Source organism: Budorcas taxicolor, chromosome 10, assembly GCF_023091745.1.
Source record: "Budorcas taxicolor isolate Tak-1 chromosome 10, Takin1.1, whole genome shotgun sequence".
NCBI classification, from domain to species: domain Eukaryota; kingdom Metazoa; phylum Chordata; class Mammalia; order Artiodactyla; family Bovidae; genus Budorcas; species Budorcas taxicolor.
This window is the reverse complement of record NC_068919.1, coordinates 70280993-70303280: the sequence shown is the minus strand read 5'-3', so window position 1 is coordinate 70303280 and position 22288 is coordinate 70280993. Positions and strand designations below refer to the sequence as shown.

The 22288-nt window shown below is 41.1% G+C and overlaps 1 protein-coding gene across 1 annotated transcript in view; it reads left to right on the top strand.

Annotated features, from left to right (window-relative positions):
• Positions 1-1309: 1309 nt before the first annotated feature.
• Positions 1310-22288, top strand: part of RTN1 (reticulon 1) — a 251596-nt gene continuing 230617 nt past the window's right edge. Inside the window, exon 1 of the mRNA XM_052647374.1 lies at positions 1310-1550. Coding sequence (XP_052503334.1) covers positions 1310-1550 — 241 coding nt within the window. The remainder of the gene's footprint in view (positions 1551-22288) is intronic.

Sequence of the window (22288 nt, the reverse complement as noted above, 5' to 3'; positions counted from 1 at the left end):
CATGGTGCCGAAGTTGGCCTTGGAATGCATGAAAATTGACATATACGAAATACTCAGCATGTCTATGGTGGCTTAGCAGTTCCACAAGCCTCACGGAAGCTTGCCCCGTGCCCACCTTTCCTAGAGAAGAAGCAGTGCATGGGCTTAGTCCTCCACCCTGTGCATTATTATTTTTTCCAACCACATCATTTCATAGACAGTTTAGGAACCAATAAAGCACAAGTCTTGTTTGAAAAGATATATCTAAACATAGGAATAATACATTATAAGCCAAGTCACTTCCTTTCTCTGAGTTTCTGTTTATCTGTCAGGTATCTTCCATCTTATCAGAGAGCTGTAAAGGAAAATGGGGGCGAGGGAAGCAGCAGCAAGCTTCCCGGAATGTCCAACTTCTCAAAGAAAGCAGGCTGCACAGACAGCTTATAATCTGTATGGCTTTGGCTCAAGGTTTCTGCAAGGAAACATAAGTAGTTTTTGTCCTGCCCATTGCTGTCTTATTCGCCCTCAGTGCTGGTAGTAATGAAGTCTGGTAAGCTTTTTTTCGGAGGCTATCCTGACAGCTCTTTCCTGTACTCCACTATTTTTGGTTGTTTTGGAAATAGTTTAAGGATGCAACATTTAACCCCAGGGTTGCAGATTCTCTCGTCTCCCATCTGTCAACCCCCACTTCCACCCCTCCCCGCCAAGACCAGTCCCCATCCACAGATGATACTGGTCACCCTCAGAACTGTGGCCTTGATGGCTCCAGTTTCCTTTCTTTGACTTGGGTCCCAGGACACCAGTCCAGGTTTAACTTTATGAGTTGGGTGGGCAGCTTGCCTAATCAGTCACGTTTCAGCTAGGGGCTGCTTCTACCTGCTCATCCTCTGGTTCCTCCCCACCTGAGAGGAAGATTCAAGTGGATTTGGCACAGCTCCTAAATCGAGGCCTGCCATTAGCAGGCCGGGGGCTGACGTGTGCAAAGGAAGACTCGGACCGAGCAGGCCTTTTTCACCTGCGTAATAACAGGCTTGGGAGTAGCGAGGCGGCCGCGGCGGCGGCGCCAGGAGGAGGAGGAGGAGCGCGGGCAGAGGCCGCCGCGGGGCCGGGAGGAAGAGGGGGAGGAGGAGGAGGAGCTGAAGCGCCGAGAGCGGTAGGCAGCAGCTCGGCCGGAGTTGCAGCGGCGGCGGCGGCGGCGGCGCTCACACCGCAGCCTCCCCAAGCCCCGAGTCCCGGCGGGGGCAGCAGCAGCGAGCGCCCGCCCGCCCACCCAGTCACTGCACCTCGGCCCCGCCAAGCCGCTGTCGCCGCGCCCGGGGAACTGCCAGCCATGGCCGCGCCGCCGGATCCCCGAGACGAGCTGCTGCCGCTGGCCGGCCCCGGGTCCCAGTGGTTCGGGGACCGGGGGGAGGGGGAGGACGAAGCGGTGACGCCGAAAGGAGCCAAGCCCGAGACGCTGGCGGGGGAGCCGGGACCCGGGCTGGGCGCCGGGGCCGCCGAAGCTGCGCCGCGGGAACTGGGCTCGGGCCCCGCCCGGCCGCCGCCCGTTGCCATGGAAACTGCATCCACAGGTAAGGCGGGCGGCGCCGCTGCCCCGCAAATGGCGTCTGGGACTCGGGTCCCCTAGCCGGTCCCCTTCTCTTCAACTCACCTATGCACCTACTTTGCGTTCTCTATCTTCAGTACCAACCTTAATCCGTCCCCGCCCCCACTCCCTTCGCCACAGGCGCCTGTAAATATTAAATGACTGGTAGGAACAGAGATTTTATTTTTTTTTCCAAAGGCTCAGAAGAAAACAAAATACTATTGATCCTTTTATTTCGTTGTAGTTATTTTTCTAGCTTTCAAAGTTGTCCTCAGAGACAAACCGCAGCATCCTAGCTGCTGGCGCGCCTGTGTACAAGTTTCTTCTTGGGACTGGGGGCTGTAGGGCCCGCTTGGCCAGTTGGGACGATTTGGTCGGGGGGCGTGTTTGCTTGCAGGGCTCGCGCCCGCGACAGGGGAAGCTGACGACAAAGCGACCGGCAGGCCCGCTGCCCCTAGACCCGGCTCGATCTAGGGCAGAGATGTGACTTTAACTCTCCTTTTCCTTAACCTCCGAGAGTCGCCACACCCTACTTCCGCCCATTTCCCTACCCCTCCTCTAGCTCACCGCACACTAAACTGAAACGCCGAGGTGTGTTTAATTCCGGAGGGACTGCGAAGCCAGAAGGTTGGGAGCTGTGGCGGTCCCCCGCCCAGAATCCTTCATTTTCAGCTCCCCAATGCTCCCACCTGGAAGGGAGCTTTGGAACTTGGAACCCTAATTTAGAGCGGCCGCTGGCTGCGGTGCTAGAGATTGTTGAGTCGCGGTGGGTGTAGCTAGGAGGCACAGTTTGCCAGCAGTCTGAACCAGCGAGGGCTTTGGGAAATTGCCCTGGGTTTGTCCTCCCTCCACCTGACTTCACCTTCTGAACTGGATCCCAGCGGAGACCTGAGAGCTTGAAGCATCCTGCCCAAAGGATGCCTGAAACGAGCTTTGGGGTGGGACTGCCGGCTCAGGGAACTCCGTGTTTCCAAGGAGCGGGGAGGGGAGGGTGCTGTGTTGTGTAGTTCTCCGAGAAAGCTTTGCCGGGTGGAATGAGAGTTGTGTAGTTTTGGAGATGTAGCTCTTGAAGGCCGGGTGCTAGGTGATCCTGGGGGAACGGAATGGGGGCGGGACTGGCATTCTTGTTCTTGGCAGCTGATTTAGGGGAACCCTTTTCTTAAGCCATTGCCTCTCTTAAGGGTCACATGGAGTGCTTTAGGTAGTCTTGATTATGCCCTAGTATAAAAGATTTGAGCTGAGGAAAGGAGATTTAGGGAATGTTTTGAATAAAACATTCTGAAGGGAAAAGAAAAAGACCATATACAAACAAAAGAGAAAAAAGACAGACTCAAAAGCAGAAAACCCCGTTTGTCCAGTATTAGTTATTATATGGGGGAAGGGAGGATTTCCGACTAAGATCTCAACTTAATCTAAATGAAAACAAAACTTTATAATTGCAAAAGATGGCAAACCTAATAGAAAAAGGAAGGTACTTTTTTGGTTGATTTACCATCAGCATTCTTCGTTGAGAGTAGCTCCTAGTACAGAACCTTTATCCACCATCATCAAAATAAATCATTTATAAACATTGCCCACCTCTCATTGGTGTGATCAGGGTCAGGTGAACTAAGGAGGGGAAGCTTAGCTTCCTCTCAATAACATACTATCCACTAAAATAGTTGATCTATATAAAATGCTTTTAACAATTGTGACAAAGTAGGCATTTGCAATATTTAACATTATTACTATTATTATAGAAATAGTTTGTTAAATATATTAGGGATTTCCTATCCTAGGCAACAAATATATTAGTAAAATTAAACATAATGCTGAGTTTGGATGGGAAAAGAATGAAGGGAGGGGGACAAAGCATAAGTTTGCAATTTATACAGAAAATTTAAAGTTTATTTATTGCTGCTTGAAGGAATTTGTCATATATTTATTGATTATTTAGTGTTTTCAGTTTGCATTCAGTATTCAGTATGGGCTGTTATAAGAGGCCTAGATGCCAGAAATGATATCTAAATAAATTACTAGATCTTGAAAAAAAATTAAATAAAATCAGGGCCAGCTTCCTTATCTGTTATTTTAACAGTTCTGTTGCAATAAGTAAAGTTAGCAGGTGTATCCTCAACTTAATCAGGGACAAAATCCAGAGGAAGCCTATTAAGCTCATAATTTTACTTTTTTAAAAGAATGATGCTCTTTGGGACTCAAATCAAACTAAGAAGTAACTTAGAGGTTGAGTGTGATACACTGTAAACAAATTATGTTTCTTTTTCAAATGGAATTCTAAAATGTAAGGCAGATATTGATGTTTTAAAACTTTTTTTTTCCTGAAAAACACCACTAATCATGCCATCTGGACAGAAATTCTGTGATTCATTTTTATACATTGATGGTAATTAAAGTTTTTGAAGAAACATTTCTAAAAATATTTCTCTGTGATGTCCTGGAGTGAATATATGTTTAAATGTCATTAGCATTGCACGATAAAACTCTATCAGTACTGTATTTCCAGGTATTCTCATTGCTTCTGTCTCTTTAGTGGGATGAAAATGTTCTCAACAAAAAGTAACACTTTATTCTAAGGCTACAATTTTTAATGTCAAATTGATAATGGGCATATGATATGTCTGTTTCCAAGGGAACATTTAATGCACCATGTGTAGGCTACAACATGTTAGGTTGTTAATCATGAATCAGTGCCATCATCTAGTAATATTATACAAAGGGTGTTAAGAGCAACTGTTTTGTTTTTTCATGATCAGTTATTTTATTCCTGAAAACTATTCAAAAGGAGCATACAATAACACAAGGATAGAAGAATGGCCCTTTGTTTAAAGGAAGAATTTAAAATAGAACATTTGAACAAAATGCAATGGTAAGATGTTAATTCATTGGCCACTTTAGAAATTAACTCATTGACTGATTCATGCATGGAAGGCAAAATGAATAAGAGAATTGAGAATGGCCTGGAGAAATTAGCCCAGTGTGATGATTTGCTTTAGTGATATTGACCTATAGACAATTTACCTTTAATTTCTAGATGATTGCTGAGTTAGGGGTGACAGGGAGAGAGAAAGAGAAGGAAGGAGGAAGAGGGACAGAGAAAGAGAAATTTTCCTAATTTACTTGGACCACAGTACTCATAATTTTCAAATGCTGAATATGATACTCCATTGGAAAAACTATTCTTAATCTATCATGATTTAAATACCTTTCAGAAATGTTTATATATGCTGTGTTTATTCTGTTCAATATCATAAATTGTACCACACATATTACCAATCATATTTTAAAATTCACATAGAGGCTAGATTGACGCTTTTCTTGTGGATATGTTTGATAGATGTGTAAGTATTTTTTATTTGGAGTCATTTCCAGCAATCCTCTTCAGAAGGTATAGATTTTAATCTTCTGTTTTCTTTCATCTTTTAAGAAAACTGCAATTCTGTTGAAATGGGAAGGAACACTACACATACTTTTACAGTATTTTACAGAACCTTTAAGAAAATAAGAGTTTCTAATGCAATTTACTTCTCTGGACATAGACTCTGAATATAATCAATGACATTTCTGGCAGTAACTACTGTGCATATCTTTTATACTGGAAATTCAAATTGGTTAAATTAAAATGTAGAAACACATATGCTAAAAATACATTGATAAATAAACTTTATCAAAGCTTTCAGCATAACTTCCTCTTCATGAACTCACTGTTCCAGAAACCCCATCCTTATCATTGTCCACAAATACAGCATAAACCTTCCTGCTCCCATCTCTTTTTTTAGGCTGTTCATCTACTTCTGACTTTCAGGATTTGGAAAAGAGTAGATTATTTTGTTCACTATACTGTCTATCTTGCATAGCCTGGATTATGGAAAGTGTTTATTATCTATAAAATGAGAGACCATTGTGATTCAACTCAATTTAGTAAACATTTCCTGAATGCCTCCTTTGTGTAAGGATCTGTACGGAACACAAGTTGTGGTTTCCTAGAATGTGTGCATCTTTCTGTTTCACATTAGTATTTAGTTAAATAAGTTTTTTTTTTTCTTTCATTTTCCTTATTCCCAAGTCACTGCTGGAAGCTTGTTTAGAAGGGTATTATAACAATCTAACCACATTAGCACACAGGCGTGAGTTACTTTTCTGAGGTCAACACTGAATAAATAAATACAAGCATAGGTTGCCGAAAGTGCACAGCTGGGGGAAAATAAAATCCATCAACCTACCTATCTAGCTAATTCTATCTTTATGGAAATAGCTGGCTGAATAGTACTCAAAGATCCTTGTATTAGTTAGTTGTGCTTTTATTTTAAAGTTAAAGGAAATTATTTCAGTGGTGACTAAGGAAGATTTGGAAAAGGCACTATAAAATATAGACAGCAGTGAAAATAAAAGACCTATTTCAAGAGACTAATATATCACATAGGAATGCTCTCTGTGAAAGAACATAGTCGAAAGATGTAAGACAACCGATTTTTATTTGTTTAAGTAATATTTGGGGCAAAAAGAACAATGAGAAGAACATGAACTGGAGAGGCTCACTGCTTGGGGAAGATGTTCTTGTGAGAGTAATGAAAAAAGGAGAGGGAAGAGTTTCTCAATTCATATTTAACCTATGTTATTTAAAATGGATAGTGATCATTTTGAACTGTATACAAATATTGAACAACTATGTTTTGTAACAGGAACCAACATAGTGTTGTAGGTCAGTTACATCTTGAAAACAAACAAACCCATAGAAAAAGAGATCAGATTTGCAGTTGCCAGAGGCTTGGTGGGTGGAGGGAGAACTGGATGAAGGCACTCAAAAGGTACACACTTCCAGATGAGATAACTAAGTACTCAGGATATAATGTTCAACATGACAGGTATAATTAACAGTGCTGTATGTTATATACGAAAGTTGTTAAGAGAGTTAATCCTTTAATCTTGTGTCTGTATGAGATAATGGAAGTTCACTATAAGTTATTGTGGTGATCATTTAAAAATAAATAATTAAACTGGGTGTGAGTGAGTGAAAGTCACTCAGCCGTGTCTGACTCTTTGTGACCCCATGGACTATACATTCCATGAAATTGTCTAGACCAGAATACTGGAGTGGGTAGCCTTTCTCTTCTCCAGGGGATCTTCCCAACCCAGGGATCGAACCCACGTCTCCCACATTATGGGCGTATTCTTTACCAGCTGAGTCACAGGGGAAACCCGTTAAAGTGGGTTGTAATTCTTAAGTTGGACAATAGAAAACATACAGAAAGACCAGAAGCCCAGGATAAGTGAATAGCAAGTAAAATCCTGTACCACTACTCTGGTAAGCTTGGCTCTTCCGAGCTGACTGCTTTGCCTGTGGTATAGAATGAGTGCAGTGAGCAGTTTTAATGTCATTCTAGTGTCTCTTGAGAATAAGACTAATTTTAGAAAAGCTGAAGCGGGGAATGATTTTAAAAAATGAGAAAATGATAGATAGTAAAAACTTACTAAGCCAATATATTTGTTGCTGAGTGCTTGTAGATCTAAGAATGTATTAGTATGCCAAATATTTTTATAAACCCTTAGAAAATAATAAACATGCCAATTGCCAGCAATTTCCATTGATTCACTAAAAAAATGATGCCTATAAAACATTATTCCTATTTTTCATATTCTGAATCACCAACATATGCACAGCATGTACTATGCCCAGGAACTTGAGAAGTACCCAGCTTACTTTAGAGGAGAAGGCAATGGCACCCCACTCCAGTACTCTTGCCTGGAAAATCCCATGGACGGAGGAGCCTGGAAGGCTGCAGTCCATGGGGTCTCGAAGAGTCAGACATGACTGAGTGACTTCACTTTCACTTTTCACTTTCATGCATTGGAGAAGGAAATGACAACCCACTCCTGTGTTCTTGCCTGGAGAATCCCAGGGATGGGGGAGCCTGGTGGGCTGCTGTCTCTGGGGTCACACAGAGTCAGACACGACTGAAGCGACTTAGCAGCAGTAGCTTACTTTAGAAAGCACACTGTTTATCAAAAAACAAACAACCCAATTAAAAAAATGGGCAGAAGACCTCAATAGACATTTCTCCAAAGAAGACATACAGATGACCAGCAAACACATGATAAGGTGCTCAACATCACTAATTATTAGAGAGATACAAATCAAAACCACAATGTGGTATCATCTCACCCCCATCGAAATGGCCATTAAACAATCCACAAACAGTAAATGCTAAAGAGGGAGAAGAGAAAGGAGAACCCTTTTGCACTGTTAATAGGAATGTAAACTGATACAGCCACTAAGGAGAACAGTGTGGTGGTTCCTTAAAAAATTAAAAATAGAACTTACCGTATGACCTAGCAATCACACTACTAGGCTTATACCCAGAGAAAACTGTAATTCAAAAAGACACATGCATCCCAACGTTTATTGCAGCCTTATTTACAATAGCCAGGACATGGAAACAACCTAAATGTCTATCAACTGAGGAATGGATAAAGAAGATATGGCATATATTTACAATGGAATATTCAGTTCAGTTCAGTCACTCAGTTGTGTCCGACTCTGCAACCCCATGAACTGCAGCACGCCAGGCCTCCCTGTCCATCACCACCTCCTGGAGTTCATCCAACTCATGTCCATCGAGTCAGTGATGCCATCCAGCCATCTCATCCTCTGTTATCTTTACAGCATCAAACCTTGCTTCTATCACCAGTCACATCCACAACTGGGTATTGTTTTTGCTTTGGCTCCATACCTTCATTCTTTCTGGAGTTATTGCTCCACTGATCTCCAGTAGCATATTGGGCACCTACTGACCTGGGGAGTTCCTCTTTCAATACCCTATCATTTTTCCTTTTCATACTGTTCATGGGGTTCTCAAGGCAAGAATACTGAAGTGGCTTGCCATTCCCTTCTCCAGTGGACCACAGTCTGTCAGTCAGTATTACTCAGCCACAAAAATGATTAAAATTGGATCATTTGTAGAGACCTGGATGTAGAGACTGTCGTACAGAGTGAAGTAAGTCAGAAAGAGAAAAAACAAATGTCATATATTAACGCATATATATGGAATCTAGAAAAATGGTATAGATGGTCTTACCTGCAAAACAGAAATAGGGACACAGAGGGAGAGGACAAACATGGACACCAAGAGGGAAAAGGAGGGGAGTGGGATGAACTGAGAGATTAGGATTGACATATGTACACTATTGATACTATATATAAAAGAGATAACTATTGAGAACCTACTGTATAGCTCAGAGAACTCTATTCAATGCTCTGTAATGACCTAAATGGAAAGGAAATCCAAAAAAGAGGGATATGTGTATGCATATAGCTGATTCACTTTGCTGTACAGTAGAAACTAACACACCATTGTAAAACAACTACACTCCAGTAAAAATTAATTGAAAAGAAAGAAAGCATGCTGTTTAAATTTGCAAATGGCACAAAGTTTCAAAAGATTGTTGATATGGTAGAGAATGTCACTGCTATTTAAAAATCTTGATTTTCATGTTAACCCAAAAGTGGATTCTTTTTACTAAAATAATTTTCTACTCTAATTTAAAAAATTCCTTTTTGGAATAGGAAGCGTATGCATGTGATATTATATTTTAACTGAGTGAAGTAAGACAGAAAAGGAGAAATAGTGTATGGCATCCCTTACATGTGAAATCTAAAAAGAAGTGATATGAATGAACTTACAAGACAGAGACTCACAGACTTAGAGAATGGACTTATAGTTGCTGAGGGGGTGGGGAAGGATGGGGGAAGGAATAGTTAGGGAGTTTGGGATGGACATGTACATACTGCTATATTTAAAATGGATACCAGCAAGTACTGTATAGAACATGGAACTCTGCTCAATGTGGAAGCCTGGATAGGAGGGGCGTTTGGGGGAGAATGGATACATGTATATGTTGGCTGAATCCCTTTGCTGTTCACTTGAAACTATCACAACATAGTTTGTTAATTGTCTCTACTCCAATACAAAATAAAAAGGTTTTAAAAAAATAAAATTTAAAAGGTACAAAAGGGTATACAGAGAAAAGGAAGTCTTCTTCACATTCAGTCTTTCAACCAGCCTTTGTTCCTCTTCAGCAGCAACCATTTTTATCAAATTCAGCAAGGGAGCACTGTTTAATTCATTCATTATTACACTATTATTGATTGAACTTCTGCTATATTCCAGGCATCGTTCTAAGCACTAAGTATATGGTACAGAAAGGGAAAAATGAAAGTCTATTTCCAGTAAATTATATATCTGTGTGTGTGTGTGTGTGTGTGTGTGTGTGTGTGTGTGTGTGTGTAAAAGGAAAGGAGAGAAGAGGGAAGGGAAACAGAACAAAAAATATATGTCAAGGTATGGTAAGTCCTGTGTGTGTGTGTGCGCGCACGCACGCTCAGTCAGTTGTGTCTGACTCTTTGCCACTCCATGGACTGGAGCTTGCTAAGCTTCTCTGTCCATGGACTTTTCCAGGCAAGAATACTGGAGTGGGTTGCCATTCCCTTCTCCAGCGGATCTTCCCGACCCAGAGGTTGAACGCTGGTCTCCCTCATTGCAGGCAGATTCTTTACCATCTGAGCCAGTGATGTAGAGGAAGAATTAAATAAGGTGGACAGTGAAGTTAGCAGATGTATTCAAGCCAATGAGATTACTGACTGATCTTGGAATCTGGGGAGGAGGAATGAGGACAGAAGACGATGAAGCACAGAGAAGAGATGATGTGAGCAGTGTGTTATTTGATACGGAGATCAAGGAGGGGGCACAGTTATTGAGAAGATTGGAAGGCTGGGATGGAGTAGAGGACAAGGTCATCAGAAGACTGAGGTCCGGAAGAATGGCAGGCTGGCAGTGGAAGGATCACCTACGTGATTACTGAGCTTGCAAAGAACCATGGCAGAGATTGAAGAGTACAGTGAACCAGTGCTGTTGTGTTTAGGAAAGAACATAGTGTCTTGAGCTTCAAAGTCACAGAATTATAGAGACAAGGGAAGAAGAGTAGCCTGTAAAATCATAAATATACATTTCTGACTATGGGTTCTGCAAATTCTGTTTAATTTGTTCCGAGTGTATGAGATGCAACTTAAAATAGTTCATTGTGAAGGATGGGAACTTTGAGGACTGTAATTAACTAAATATGAGCTAGTGGTATGGTGAAATTACTAAAATATCTTATGTAATTTCAGGTAATATTAATAGAAAGTCTTGGGTACACATTATATGAGGTAGCAGTTCTGGATTCTGTTCTAGGCAGGCCAAATATGGAGTGTTATACTGAGTGACGGGTGCCATGGTTTATAGAAACTGTAGTATGGCAAGAGAAAGGTGACTAAATTGGTGTGGCTTCTGGGGAAAAGAACTGCTGTTTGAGAAATGATTGAAAAAATTAAGAATTTTTAGCCCGAATAAAAGAATGAAAGGAGATATGAGTGTTAAATTCAAATACTAGAAGAAATCTTATGAAGCAAATAAAGACTTGACTGAGGTGATACTAGCAAGCAGAATTGGGACTAGCAGGTAAATCAGAGAAACACATTTCAACTTAATGAAGGAGAAAGTTCTGATAATTAGAATTGCTCAGAAAAAGAGATGGATGGCCTCTCAGTTACTGATATTTAAGAACAAATGAGATTGCTGTTTACTGGAGGAGACTTAGAATGGAAAGTGTTATACCAAGATCTTTATTCCTTCATAAGAGAAAGCAGTACCCCGACCTTACCTGTGATTGTTAAAGAAGGCATATTGCTTAAGAGTGAATAGCATACAAATGAAATCAGAAACACTGCTTATTACAAAAACCTCAGCTAACTTCAAATTGACTTCCTAAAAAATGTGCTCTCCATGGAAGGCCACTCTGTGTGGCCTTTATAGGGAATCTAGAAAAATGGTACTGATAAACCTATTTGTAAGGCAGGAATGGAGACACAGACATAGAGAACCGACTTGTGGACACAGTAGGGGAAGGAGAGGGTGTGACAAATTGAGAGAGTGGTATTGCCATACATGCACTGCTGCTGCTAAGTCACTGCAGTCGTGTCCAACTCTGTGCGACCCCATAGATGGCAGCCCACCAGGCTCCCTCATCCCTGGGATTCTCCAGGCAAGAGTACTGGAGTGGGGTGCCATTTCCTTCTCCAATGCATGAAAGTGAAAAGTGAAAGGGAAGTCACTCAGTCATATCCGACTCTTAGCGACCCCATGGACTGCAGCCAACCAGGCTCCTCCATCCATAGGATTTTCCAGGCAAGAGTACTGGAGTAGGGTGCCATTGCCTTCTCTACCATGTATAAATTAGATAGCTGGTGGAAAGCTGCTCTGTAACACAGGAAGCTCAGCTTGGTGCTCTGTGATGACCTAGAGGAATGGGATGAAAGGGCGGAAGGTAAACTCAAGAGGGAGGGGAAACATGTATACTCATGGCTGATTCATGTTGTCATACAGTAGAAACTAACACCGCATTGTAAAGCAATTATCCTCCAATTTAAAAAAGAATTTTATAAAAAAATTCTTCTTTAATTCTCCGTTGTTGAGACAAGCTCCATAATGTAACATACTTGCTTCTTGAAAACTACACAGTTTTATATAATTAAGAGTTATTACCTTAAATGCAAAACATGCTATCTGCAAGCATCTGTTTTATTCTTTTTTCCTGAACTATATTTTTCATTTTTTACTACAGACTCGAATTCCATAAATATTTAATATATTCTAAAATGTTTGGGGAAATCATTAACTAATGTCTTATCGCAAAAAGCATCATATGATTCCGTCCTTAGTCCTCTGTCTCACTACTGTACATTTATGCCAGATTATTCACTGTAAAACCATATTTGCTAAGCTGCCTAATGATTTACATTTTTAGCTGGAACAGTTCTGCATTCTAACTTCCATGTCCAATCCCCAAGTGAAATTTTTAATTCATCTACTACATGAGATAAAACCAGCCATAGAACAAATTCTTGCTTCCTGAATATGGGGAATTTGTTGAATATCTCACATTCTTAAAAGTAGCTAGAATTTTGTTTTATGCATAGCAAGTCTTCATTTTTTTATAAACAAGTCTTGGGCAACAGAGAATGTGTATTCAAATGATTGCTGATCTAGTTGTCATGCCTAAGAGTAAACAGCAATGTCCTATCTCCCTTTTGGCATGGATTGTTCAATGAATCCCGAAAAATCAGTGCTTCTTAAAATGTGGTTTGTAGACTTCCTGCTTTCAAAATAACACGAAGTGATTCACAGACTTCACCTCGGGGAAACAAGCCTGCCAAATGCGTGTCAAAACTTTAAGAAACACTGGTACATTGACTCTCCCCTCCTCCTGACTTACTGGCTCAGCATTTTGCTAGGAGCTGTGGGGAATGGAGGAACATGAGCTATGTCCTCTCGATTCCTCCCAGCTTACTATCTAGATGGGAAATGTGACTAATCCACACGAAACAAAGGCAAACGACTCAAGCAAGAGTCGAGTCTGGTCCTTGGATGGATGCTACAAGCTATAAGCGCTGCAGGAATTTCATAATTTTATGAGTTACAGGGGACCTGGTGTCTTGAAAGAGGTAGAATGTACCATATGCCTAAAGGCTGGATAGAATAGAAATAAGCAGAAGTGGCAGAAAGGCAGTTTTAGGTGAGGGGAGACACATGGGTGGTGACATAGAGGTGAGCAATGACTAGGGTATCTTAGCCTGTCTGTTTGGGTGCGAGGAGACAGATTCTGGAGGGGAGATGTTATTCAGGACTTCAGACTCCTTTTATATGGATTCCGGGGCGTTTGAAGGTTTATATTTGGGGGAAGTAATACATTCAGCCTTCTGTATCCTTTGGTTTCAGAAGGGCCGACTGTACTATACCATATTATATAAGGGACTTTAGCATCCAAGGATATTGATATCTGCACAGGGTCCTGGAACCAATTCCCAGTGAATACTGAGGAATGACTGTAGAAAGCTATGTTAGGAAGATTAAATGTTATGCATAGATGATGAACTCAATGGGGGTGATCTAAAGCCTGCACTTTTGCTGAAAGAAGGTTGACCAACAACATCAGTTCCGGAGCCTCGAATAAATAACCATGAGAATAAAGAGGAAGGTACCTGGAAAGAAAGAGGAGGAAAGTTGAGCACTTCATCAGAATATTCAATAGGACTTTGTGACTGACAGGACGAGGAGGATGAAGGGAGGAATGAATCAACTCTAAGGTTCTGTGCCTATGGCTGGGAGAATGACGGTGCTAAAGAGGGGTGGGAGGGGAAACTGGTCAGAGAGGTGAGGATAATACAATTCATTCTTGTCATATGGGGCTCAAAACGAAGAAAAGCCATTTGAATGGAAGTCTGCACTTGGCAATGTATATTAAGGAATGGATTTTGGAGATGATAACAGGATTGTAGATACAGGTTTAGAAAACGGGAAGAGAAGCAATAGAATAATTTTGTTTTTTGAAAGAGATTGTGTAGTATGAGGGCCTCCCTGGTCGTTCAGCTGGTAAAGATCCCCTCTGCAATGCAGGAGACCTGGGTTTGATTCCTAGTCAAGAAGATTCCCTGGAGAAGGAAATGGCAACCCACTCCAGGGTCCTTACCTGGACAGTCCCATGGACAGAGAAGCTTGGTGGGCCACAGTCCATGGGGTTGCAAAGAGGCGAACATGCCTGAGCAACTAAAGAACAAAGGGCCAGGAAGAGAACCTGCGCTCCTTGTCTCATACTAGCTGAGTGGCGTTAAGGCTGCCTCAGCCTCAGGTTCTGTGTGTGTGCTCCTAGGTCTTGTAGAGTGCTTGGCAATCAGGTGGTAATTACCCTCATTGTCATAGTATCAAAGAAGCCAAGATGGATGGTTCAGAACAAGCCTTGACTGAGAAGACAGATTTGCCTTGGCTTTGGCCTCTACTGTCATGTCAGTGTGGGCAAACCTGCTTTATGTCTCAGTTTCTTCTATTTGAAGTGGACTTGATACCATTGTCCTGGCTACCTTGTGGTTGTGAAGATAACATGAGATAACCTGAGGAAGTACATGCAAATTGCAAATTACTGTACATCTGAGGGGCTTCCCAGGTGGCGCTAGTTAAAGAACCCATCTGCCAATGCAGGAGGCATAGAGATGCGGATCCGATCCTTGGGTCAGGAAGACCCCCTGGAGGAGGAAATGGCAACCCACTCCAGTATTCTTGCCTGGAGAATCCCATGGACAGAGGAGCATGGCAGGCTACAGGCCATAGGGTCACAAAGAGTTGGACACGGCTGAATTGACTAAGCACGCAGGCATACATCTGTAAGGAAGTACTAACAGGAAGCCTGATCAGTGCTGTTAGATGCAGGAGAGCAGTCTAGGAGAATAAAGATTGAGAAAAAATCCTGTCACCTCAGCCCTAGGTGTTTTAATAGAAAAGACCGCTGCACGTAGCTGAACCTCAGTCAAGTCTCAGTGGGGAATGGCAGGAGAGCGAGGAAGAACGGTCCTGGCCAGAAGCAGGTTCTGGCATCCACATTGGAAAACATTTCGGCTACGAAGAGTGCACTTGGAGTGGTGGCCCACCCCATTCTTCACGTCCTGAATAGTGAACTGTGCCTCGAGCAGGGCTGAGACATGCTCGCGGGGGCCAGCTGAGTGGAGGATAGGAAGCCGGGTCTATTCTGAATCTCCGGCTCAGCGGAAGGGTAATGAATGCAGGGAGCTACTCCAGGTATGCCTGGGGGCCTGGAAGGTTGCTTCTCTCACAGAGAGGCTATCACAGTGAAAGCCAGCCCCTGCACCTCACCCTCACCTCAGCCCCTGATGTTAAATTAATCAGCCCTGTGGCCAAGTGAAGGTACTTGCAGGCTAATCTTACAGCTCTATAGGTTTTAAAGTCTTCCATAAATAGATGAACACTTCTGGAAAGATAGAGTAGACAGTTTTTCCTTATCCCTCTTGCAAGGTACAGCCAAAAACTCTGGACATTATATATGTAGGATAAATATAAAAAGACTCTGTAGTGAAAGTAGCATTCTTGTAAGACATTAACCTAGATGAAAACCTATCTGTACTAGAGCAAGAGAGAGAAGCTGGGTAAGGGGGATGGTCACTAAAACTTGCAATGATAGAACTTGAGAATGCAGAGGACCCTCAGCTAAAATAAACACTTAAAAAGTGGAAATTTGACAGGGATAATTATAAAATCTTGTAGTAGGATTCTTTAACTATATGAATAGAATAGGAGGGTCATGGTGAAATTGCAACATATGAATAAAAAATAGAGGAGCTTTATTTAACCATAAGTTAACTCTCAGTTAGCGGGGCAAGCCAGCTTCCCCAGTAGGTGAAGAACTGTTACTCTTGTTAACTCAAGGTTTACCCAGAGCCAGGAGCTGAGAGGTGACCATACCTGGGGCTGGGCAGAGTCCTGAATGTACTGAGAGCTCCAGAGCAGAGATGGTGGCAGAAACCTGGACTCTGGTTGAAAGAACTGAGGATTTGCAGTCTGCACAAGGGAAGATAGGGTGGGTTACAATAGCTGTCTAAAAATACATAAAGAGCTGTCAAGTGGCATAGGGACTGGGTGTGTCCTATATGACTCTGGAGGATGGAGCTGTGGTCAACCAGAGGTTAGGTGTGAAAAATGAAAATAGCCTGGATTGCCTCATATGGTGGTGAGTTTCCTATCCCGGGAGGTGTATAAGCAAAGTTGGGCTGGTCATTTATATAGCAGAGGAGGTATAATAGACAGTATATGTTAGATTATTAATTTTGTATCTTCTCAGAACCACAGATCCCTGTTGGAGAATCTGATAAAAACTTTGGAATCTCTGCTCAGGAAAGTGCACTTACAGATACCGTTTGGGGCACAAATTCTGGGATTTTCTGGAGACCTTTTATGCATGGAGGAATTAAATAACTTCCTACTCTTAAAAAATCAGTAATTCCAGATACTCTCATGTAGATCACTGTTTATACAGCAGCAGTAGTTTCATGGTTTAATAAAATCTCATTTAATCATCCATTTATTTATTCAACAAATATTTATTAAGCATTTACTATGTATGTGTGTGTTTGGATACAAATACACACACAAAGCATGTAGCTGAATGAACGTGAAAGTATTAGTCACTCAGTTGCATCCCACTCTTTGAGACTTCATGGACCAGAGCCCTCCAGGCTCCTCTGTCCATGAAATACACCAGGCAAGAATACTGGAGTGGGTAGCCATTTTCTTCTCTAGGAGATCTTCTCGACCCAGGGATCAAACCCTGGTCTCCTGCTTTGCGGGCAGATTCTTCACCAGCTGAGCCACCAGGAAAGCCCATGTAGTTGAATAGTGATACCTGTGTACGTACCCAGAATATAAAAATTAATGCAATTACAGCAGAGTTTATTATGAAGAGTCTAAATTAAGAAGTCTGCATTCCATAAACTCTGTTTTGTTAGTTTCAGAAATGTGCTGTAACTGAATTTGTGACTCTCAAAGGGTTACTGAGCCATGCTCTTTCCAACTGGGCCTGGTGAAGTTGGAGAGAGTGTGGACTTGGAGACACCAAGCTGGATACCCATCTCAGCTCTTCCAGTGGCCTATGATAGCTAGTCTCAACCTCTATGGGAAGAGCTAAGCGGTGGGTCTATATGATTCTACAGCATCCAGATAGTGATGTATCATTTGTCTGTTCACTGTTTCTATGTACATGGTACACATCTGTGTATACTTTAGTCATTACTAAAGTTTTTAGAACCAGCTGTTACTTTAGATAACATTCCTTGACTGATTATAGGAGATCCTTGTGGTTGGGGTAGAGAAAGGTGTTAATTCTCTCTCTGATAATCGCCATCAGCCATCTAAATAAACAAACAAATAACACTTTCTCAACTTGATATAAAATGTACATATGTATTTTTAAAAATCTACTACTTTTGTTATTTACAAATGAACACATCATCAAAGTAAAAACAAGGTGCTCCCTGTACAACTGGAGCTTCAAAATACTGTCAACTGACTTCTACTCCAGCCAGACTGTAGCCCCTAAGCATCATCATATATAGAAATTTTGGAGATACTACTGTGGATCACACTATTAATTTGTTTAGCAAACCTTTTATTGTAGATAATACAAGGTAAATTGCAACCCAGCAGGTTTACATTATCAGCATTGAATTTGAGTGTTTATTTAAAAAAAAATTGAATCCATGGCCTTAAGAGATGTGTTCCTGTTTTCTTTTTTACCATAGATATGAGAAAGGATAAACACCTAGTATTGTTTCCTGGAAGTTGCATAACATTTTAAAGGTCAAGCAGTTCCTGTTTATAATTTGTATGTTTGCATATCAGAAGTCTCAGAAGTAAGAATTGGTTTCATTTCTATGACTAGTGTAGAGCAGTTTAAAAATATTTTATTTAAAGAGAGGTAGTGTACCTGTCTTGAAAGTAAACATATATTGAGTAGGGATGATTACCAGTGGCCTGTCAAGGCCATCTGTGTTACTTTTCCTTTTTTTCTATTTAAGCGTAGTAATCTTCTCTGTGCTCAGCAGTTATCTACCCATTCTAATAACTCTCAAGAACATTGGTTCCTGAAAGGAATTTTTGTCAATCTGTTAAAAACAAAAAAGCTCCTCCATCCTGCCAGATGGGGGGCATCAAGATCAACCTTTAACTGTATCACTTAACACATAATTAACTTAATTAACTGTGCTTGCACTGTGATGGTTCATGTGAAGATGTCTTTTGGATATTGGATTCAAGTTGACATGCTGCACTGTATAATCACATTATTATGAATCTTTAAAACATAATTTTTAGTTCATAAAAGGCAGGGTTGGTATATCAGTTGATTACAAGAGCCTAGAACTTCTTTTTCTATGAAGGTCTCTGTCTTTCAAGGAAAAAATAAAAGTAAAATGGGACCTAATTTAGTTGATTTTCTTAGTTAAATGGGATGGTCAACTCTATAGCCTTGTTTTAAAATTGTAAAAACAATAATAAAACAATGTTTGCAAGAGAAAACATTTATTCCTGATCTCACTTTCTCTCTCTTTTAAAAAAATCTCACCCTCTCTGTACAACTCTAAGTGCCAATTTCATATGGTGGTTTGAGGATTAAATAAGCTAATACTTGTAGTTCTTGACATACAGTAGTGACTATATAAATGTTTGTGGTTCTTATTATTGGTATTAATTCCCTATCGATTTTATGTATTTGTGTAATAATCAGCACCCTCCCTTAAGTACTTTAGAATGGATGGAACACTGATGGTCTTTATGGAGTGACCCTCACTTTATGAACGGGATTCTGAGCAGGGCCAGAGCTGCATCTCTGGCTCCCAAGCCTCGTGCTCTCTCTGCTGCTGCCAAGTCGCTTCAGTTGTGTCCAACTCTGTGCAGCCCCATAGACGGCTGCCCACCAGGCGCCCCCGTCCCTGGGACTCTCCAGGCAAGAACACGGGAGTGGGTTGCCATTTCCTTCTCCAGTGCATGAAAGTGAAAAGTGAAAGTGAAGTCTCTCTACTGTACCAAATTTCCTTTCTGCCTTTGAAATATAACTTAAGGTAAAAAACACTGTTTTACAAGACAGCAAAGCCAGGACATGGAATTCAGCTCTATCTGCAGGGAGAGAAGAAAATAATAGGAGTCTCAGCTGGATAAACTGAAGAGACAGGAGGAGAGATGGAGGTGGAGAAGAAAGGGGGCATTGGGGTCTGAGGAGGGATGGTGATGGAGGGAGGAAGCTTGACCCCTGGAATGGACACAAATAGACAAAGGGGAGAAGTGCTGAGAAGACATGGAAAGGGAGAGAGGTAAGGAACGGAGAAATAGATAGAGGGAGGAAGCCCCTCTCAGGAAGCAAAAAATATATCTATATTTCTCTTTCTACCTCCATCTCTTTATAAAGGAATGGATTTGTAAAAAAGGAAAAGAGAAGTGGTAAGAATAGCTTTCCTAAAATCTGGAGTCTGGAGTGAGACCAGGTTCTTGGCTTTACTTCCATTTGAAGTTGTAATTTGCATTTGTAAGATTACTTAGTTTCTTAAACCTCCAGTGAGTTTTTTAACTGGGGTGACCCTGGCAGGCCACTGTGGCTCGGGGGTGGGAGTTGTTCTCAAGGTGTTCTGTACGGGGCTGCCCAGAGCTTTCTCACCCCAGGCTGGACGAAATCAGGCAGTGGCCTGAGTCAGGCCTGTGGGCCAAATGTTCCTTTCTCTGTCTGGGGATTTTCCACAGGATTCACATTATCTTTATCTAAAGGGAGAAGAATTCAGCTCAGGGCTTTCCCTTAGATGAAAGAGAATATTTATAAACTTTTCCACCATCCCCCCATGCTATCATCCCTAGAAAAGGGTCAAGTACATCAGTGTCCGAATTTCATTGTTTGATGGTTTATTTTATTTTTTTATTTGATTACATAAAATGGGCTTGAGATCATAGTACTGTATTGGGATCATAGCACATTTTCTATAAGCTTTCAGAATTCACAGAATCAATGACTATTAGACATTAGAAGTAGGATATGAATCTTTTGGGTATAAAAAGATTCATGTGAGTAATATTAAATCAATTACAGTGTAAATTCATGCTCCTATCTCTATGAGTTATAAGAACAATCGGCAAAAAATTTGTCATATGTCATTCCATTTTTAATTTCTCTTAAAAACTCTAGGGTGCTAACTTAAAAAATAAAAACAATTCCTGACAGTTATGATTAAAACTTTCCGATGATAAATGAATTGTTGACATTAAAAAATTAATTGGATGGATGTCCTTGATCAGGTGTCCAGTTATCCTGAGAATTTACATAATAAAATGCAGCAGTTTTCCCTGAGATTAGTTTGACACAATTGCCATTAACAGCTCCTCCTTCTTAGCACCTGGCAACTCACCTGGCATCTCTGCCCCCAAGAAGGGGATGATACACTGAGGGGCAGACCATTGCAAGCTGGGTCTTCATTTTTTATTAGTACTAAGAATAATAGTGGTAGATTAATTTTTTATTCGTTTGTGGAGAGCAAGACATTACAGTCTTTCCAATTCAACTCTAGTCTCTTAAAGTCTGAGCAGTTACTACAGATGAAAGAGGCTCCAGTGAAATGGAACTTAAAAGCAGGTTTGGGCCTGGTGAAAAATTTATTTCAGGAGCTCCCGGTGAAGATGGCCTGGCTAAAAGTCTTCATATGGGATTTGTAAATGAGTTCAGGCACTGAGCCCACTTCCTGACTGCTGGGCTGGATAATCTGTGCCAGCTTCCTCCATCTCTACTCGACCCTGCATGTGTGTGCTTCTGTCTCTTTAGATGGCAGGAAAAGTCTAGGTTCAGGAGTTAGAACTCGAAGGGAGAATAGCACGACGTAGGGTTTTTTCCATCCCTGGGGTTTCAAGAAGAGGCTGCATAATCACTTATCAGAGATGTTTAAAAGTTGGCTTATTTTCAATAAGTGAAAAGTTGAACTATACTACTTCCAATAATATTCTTTGTATTCCTTTTGTCTCAGGATTCCATGGTTTTACAATAAAGTCAGGTAAGTGTTATGTACTAAGTCCTATGAAAGACTTTGTAAGGACACCTATATTTTGAATATTGGAGATCTAGACCTTTAGCTAAAATTTGTATGAGCCCCTATAAGCAAACCAAAACTCTGACAGTCTAAATTAGCAAGTAAATTTAACACAAAAATACTTTTGGCTTATTATTTTTATGGCATACTCAGGTAAAATATCGTTAGTTAATAAAATAGAAACACTGATTAATCATTCTGTTCTGTAAAATACTATTGGCTGGCAAAAATATTTTATAATGCAGTGCTCATGAGGGACAACCCCAAAGAGATAGGAGCTAATTATTCATTATTATACACTTACATGCCAGGTATTATGCTAAGTGCTGTGGGTAGACCATTAAAAAATCTCTTCCCTCAAGAAACTTGTAGTCTAATGAAAGAGCTAAATAAAGCATCAATTATATTTTATTGTGAAATATGGTAGAAGGACGTACATGTTGTTTTGCCAAGCATCTTAGATTTTTAGTGGAAGTGGTTCTGGAACTGAGATTTAAAAGATAAGAAACTAGCAAGATGAGGCATGGGGAAGACTATTCAGTGAGAACAACTCTGCTTAAAGCTATGTTTCTCTCTTCTTGCTTTTTCAAAGAGGAATCTTTTGTGTGTGGGGTTTTTTTTTTTTTTTTTTTTTTTTTGCCTCTCAGATTCTAGATTTCTAGAACAATGATGAAGGGGTGCAGAGCTGTTTGTTTTTATTAGCATTTGTCTTTAAACCTCTAGATGATTCCTGATTCAGAAGCAAAATCAGTCTGTGCAAAGTGGCTGCTTCTCTGAGAGTGCATATGGCTCTCAGAATTGGACAGACTAGGCATCTCAAGCAGGTATGCAGACACTTGGCTAAGGGTCAAGGGCACTTAGAGCCAGACTAGACAAAATCAATTTTCTCCAGTAGTAAGCCTTTTAAAACACTGTTTTTTATTAAAAAATAAATGGATGCATTGAGGAGTAAATTCACATGCCATTTTCAAAATTGAGACTTTAAATAAACTTCCTGCATCATATTCCTAGGCTTTATCGGCAGGCCCTTGGCAGGCACACTTGCTCTTCTTTGTCAGTTGTGCTTACAGTTGGAAATATTTGAGAACTAGTAGGTAGAAAGGTGTCTGGGTAGGTGCTCTGGGGTGAGTACTGAGAACCTCAGAAGCAAGGTAGCAGATGAGTGTTATACGTGTGGGTGTATGTGCGTTTGTGTTGACGTGTGTGTATGCATGCAATGGCTCATCCATATG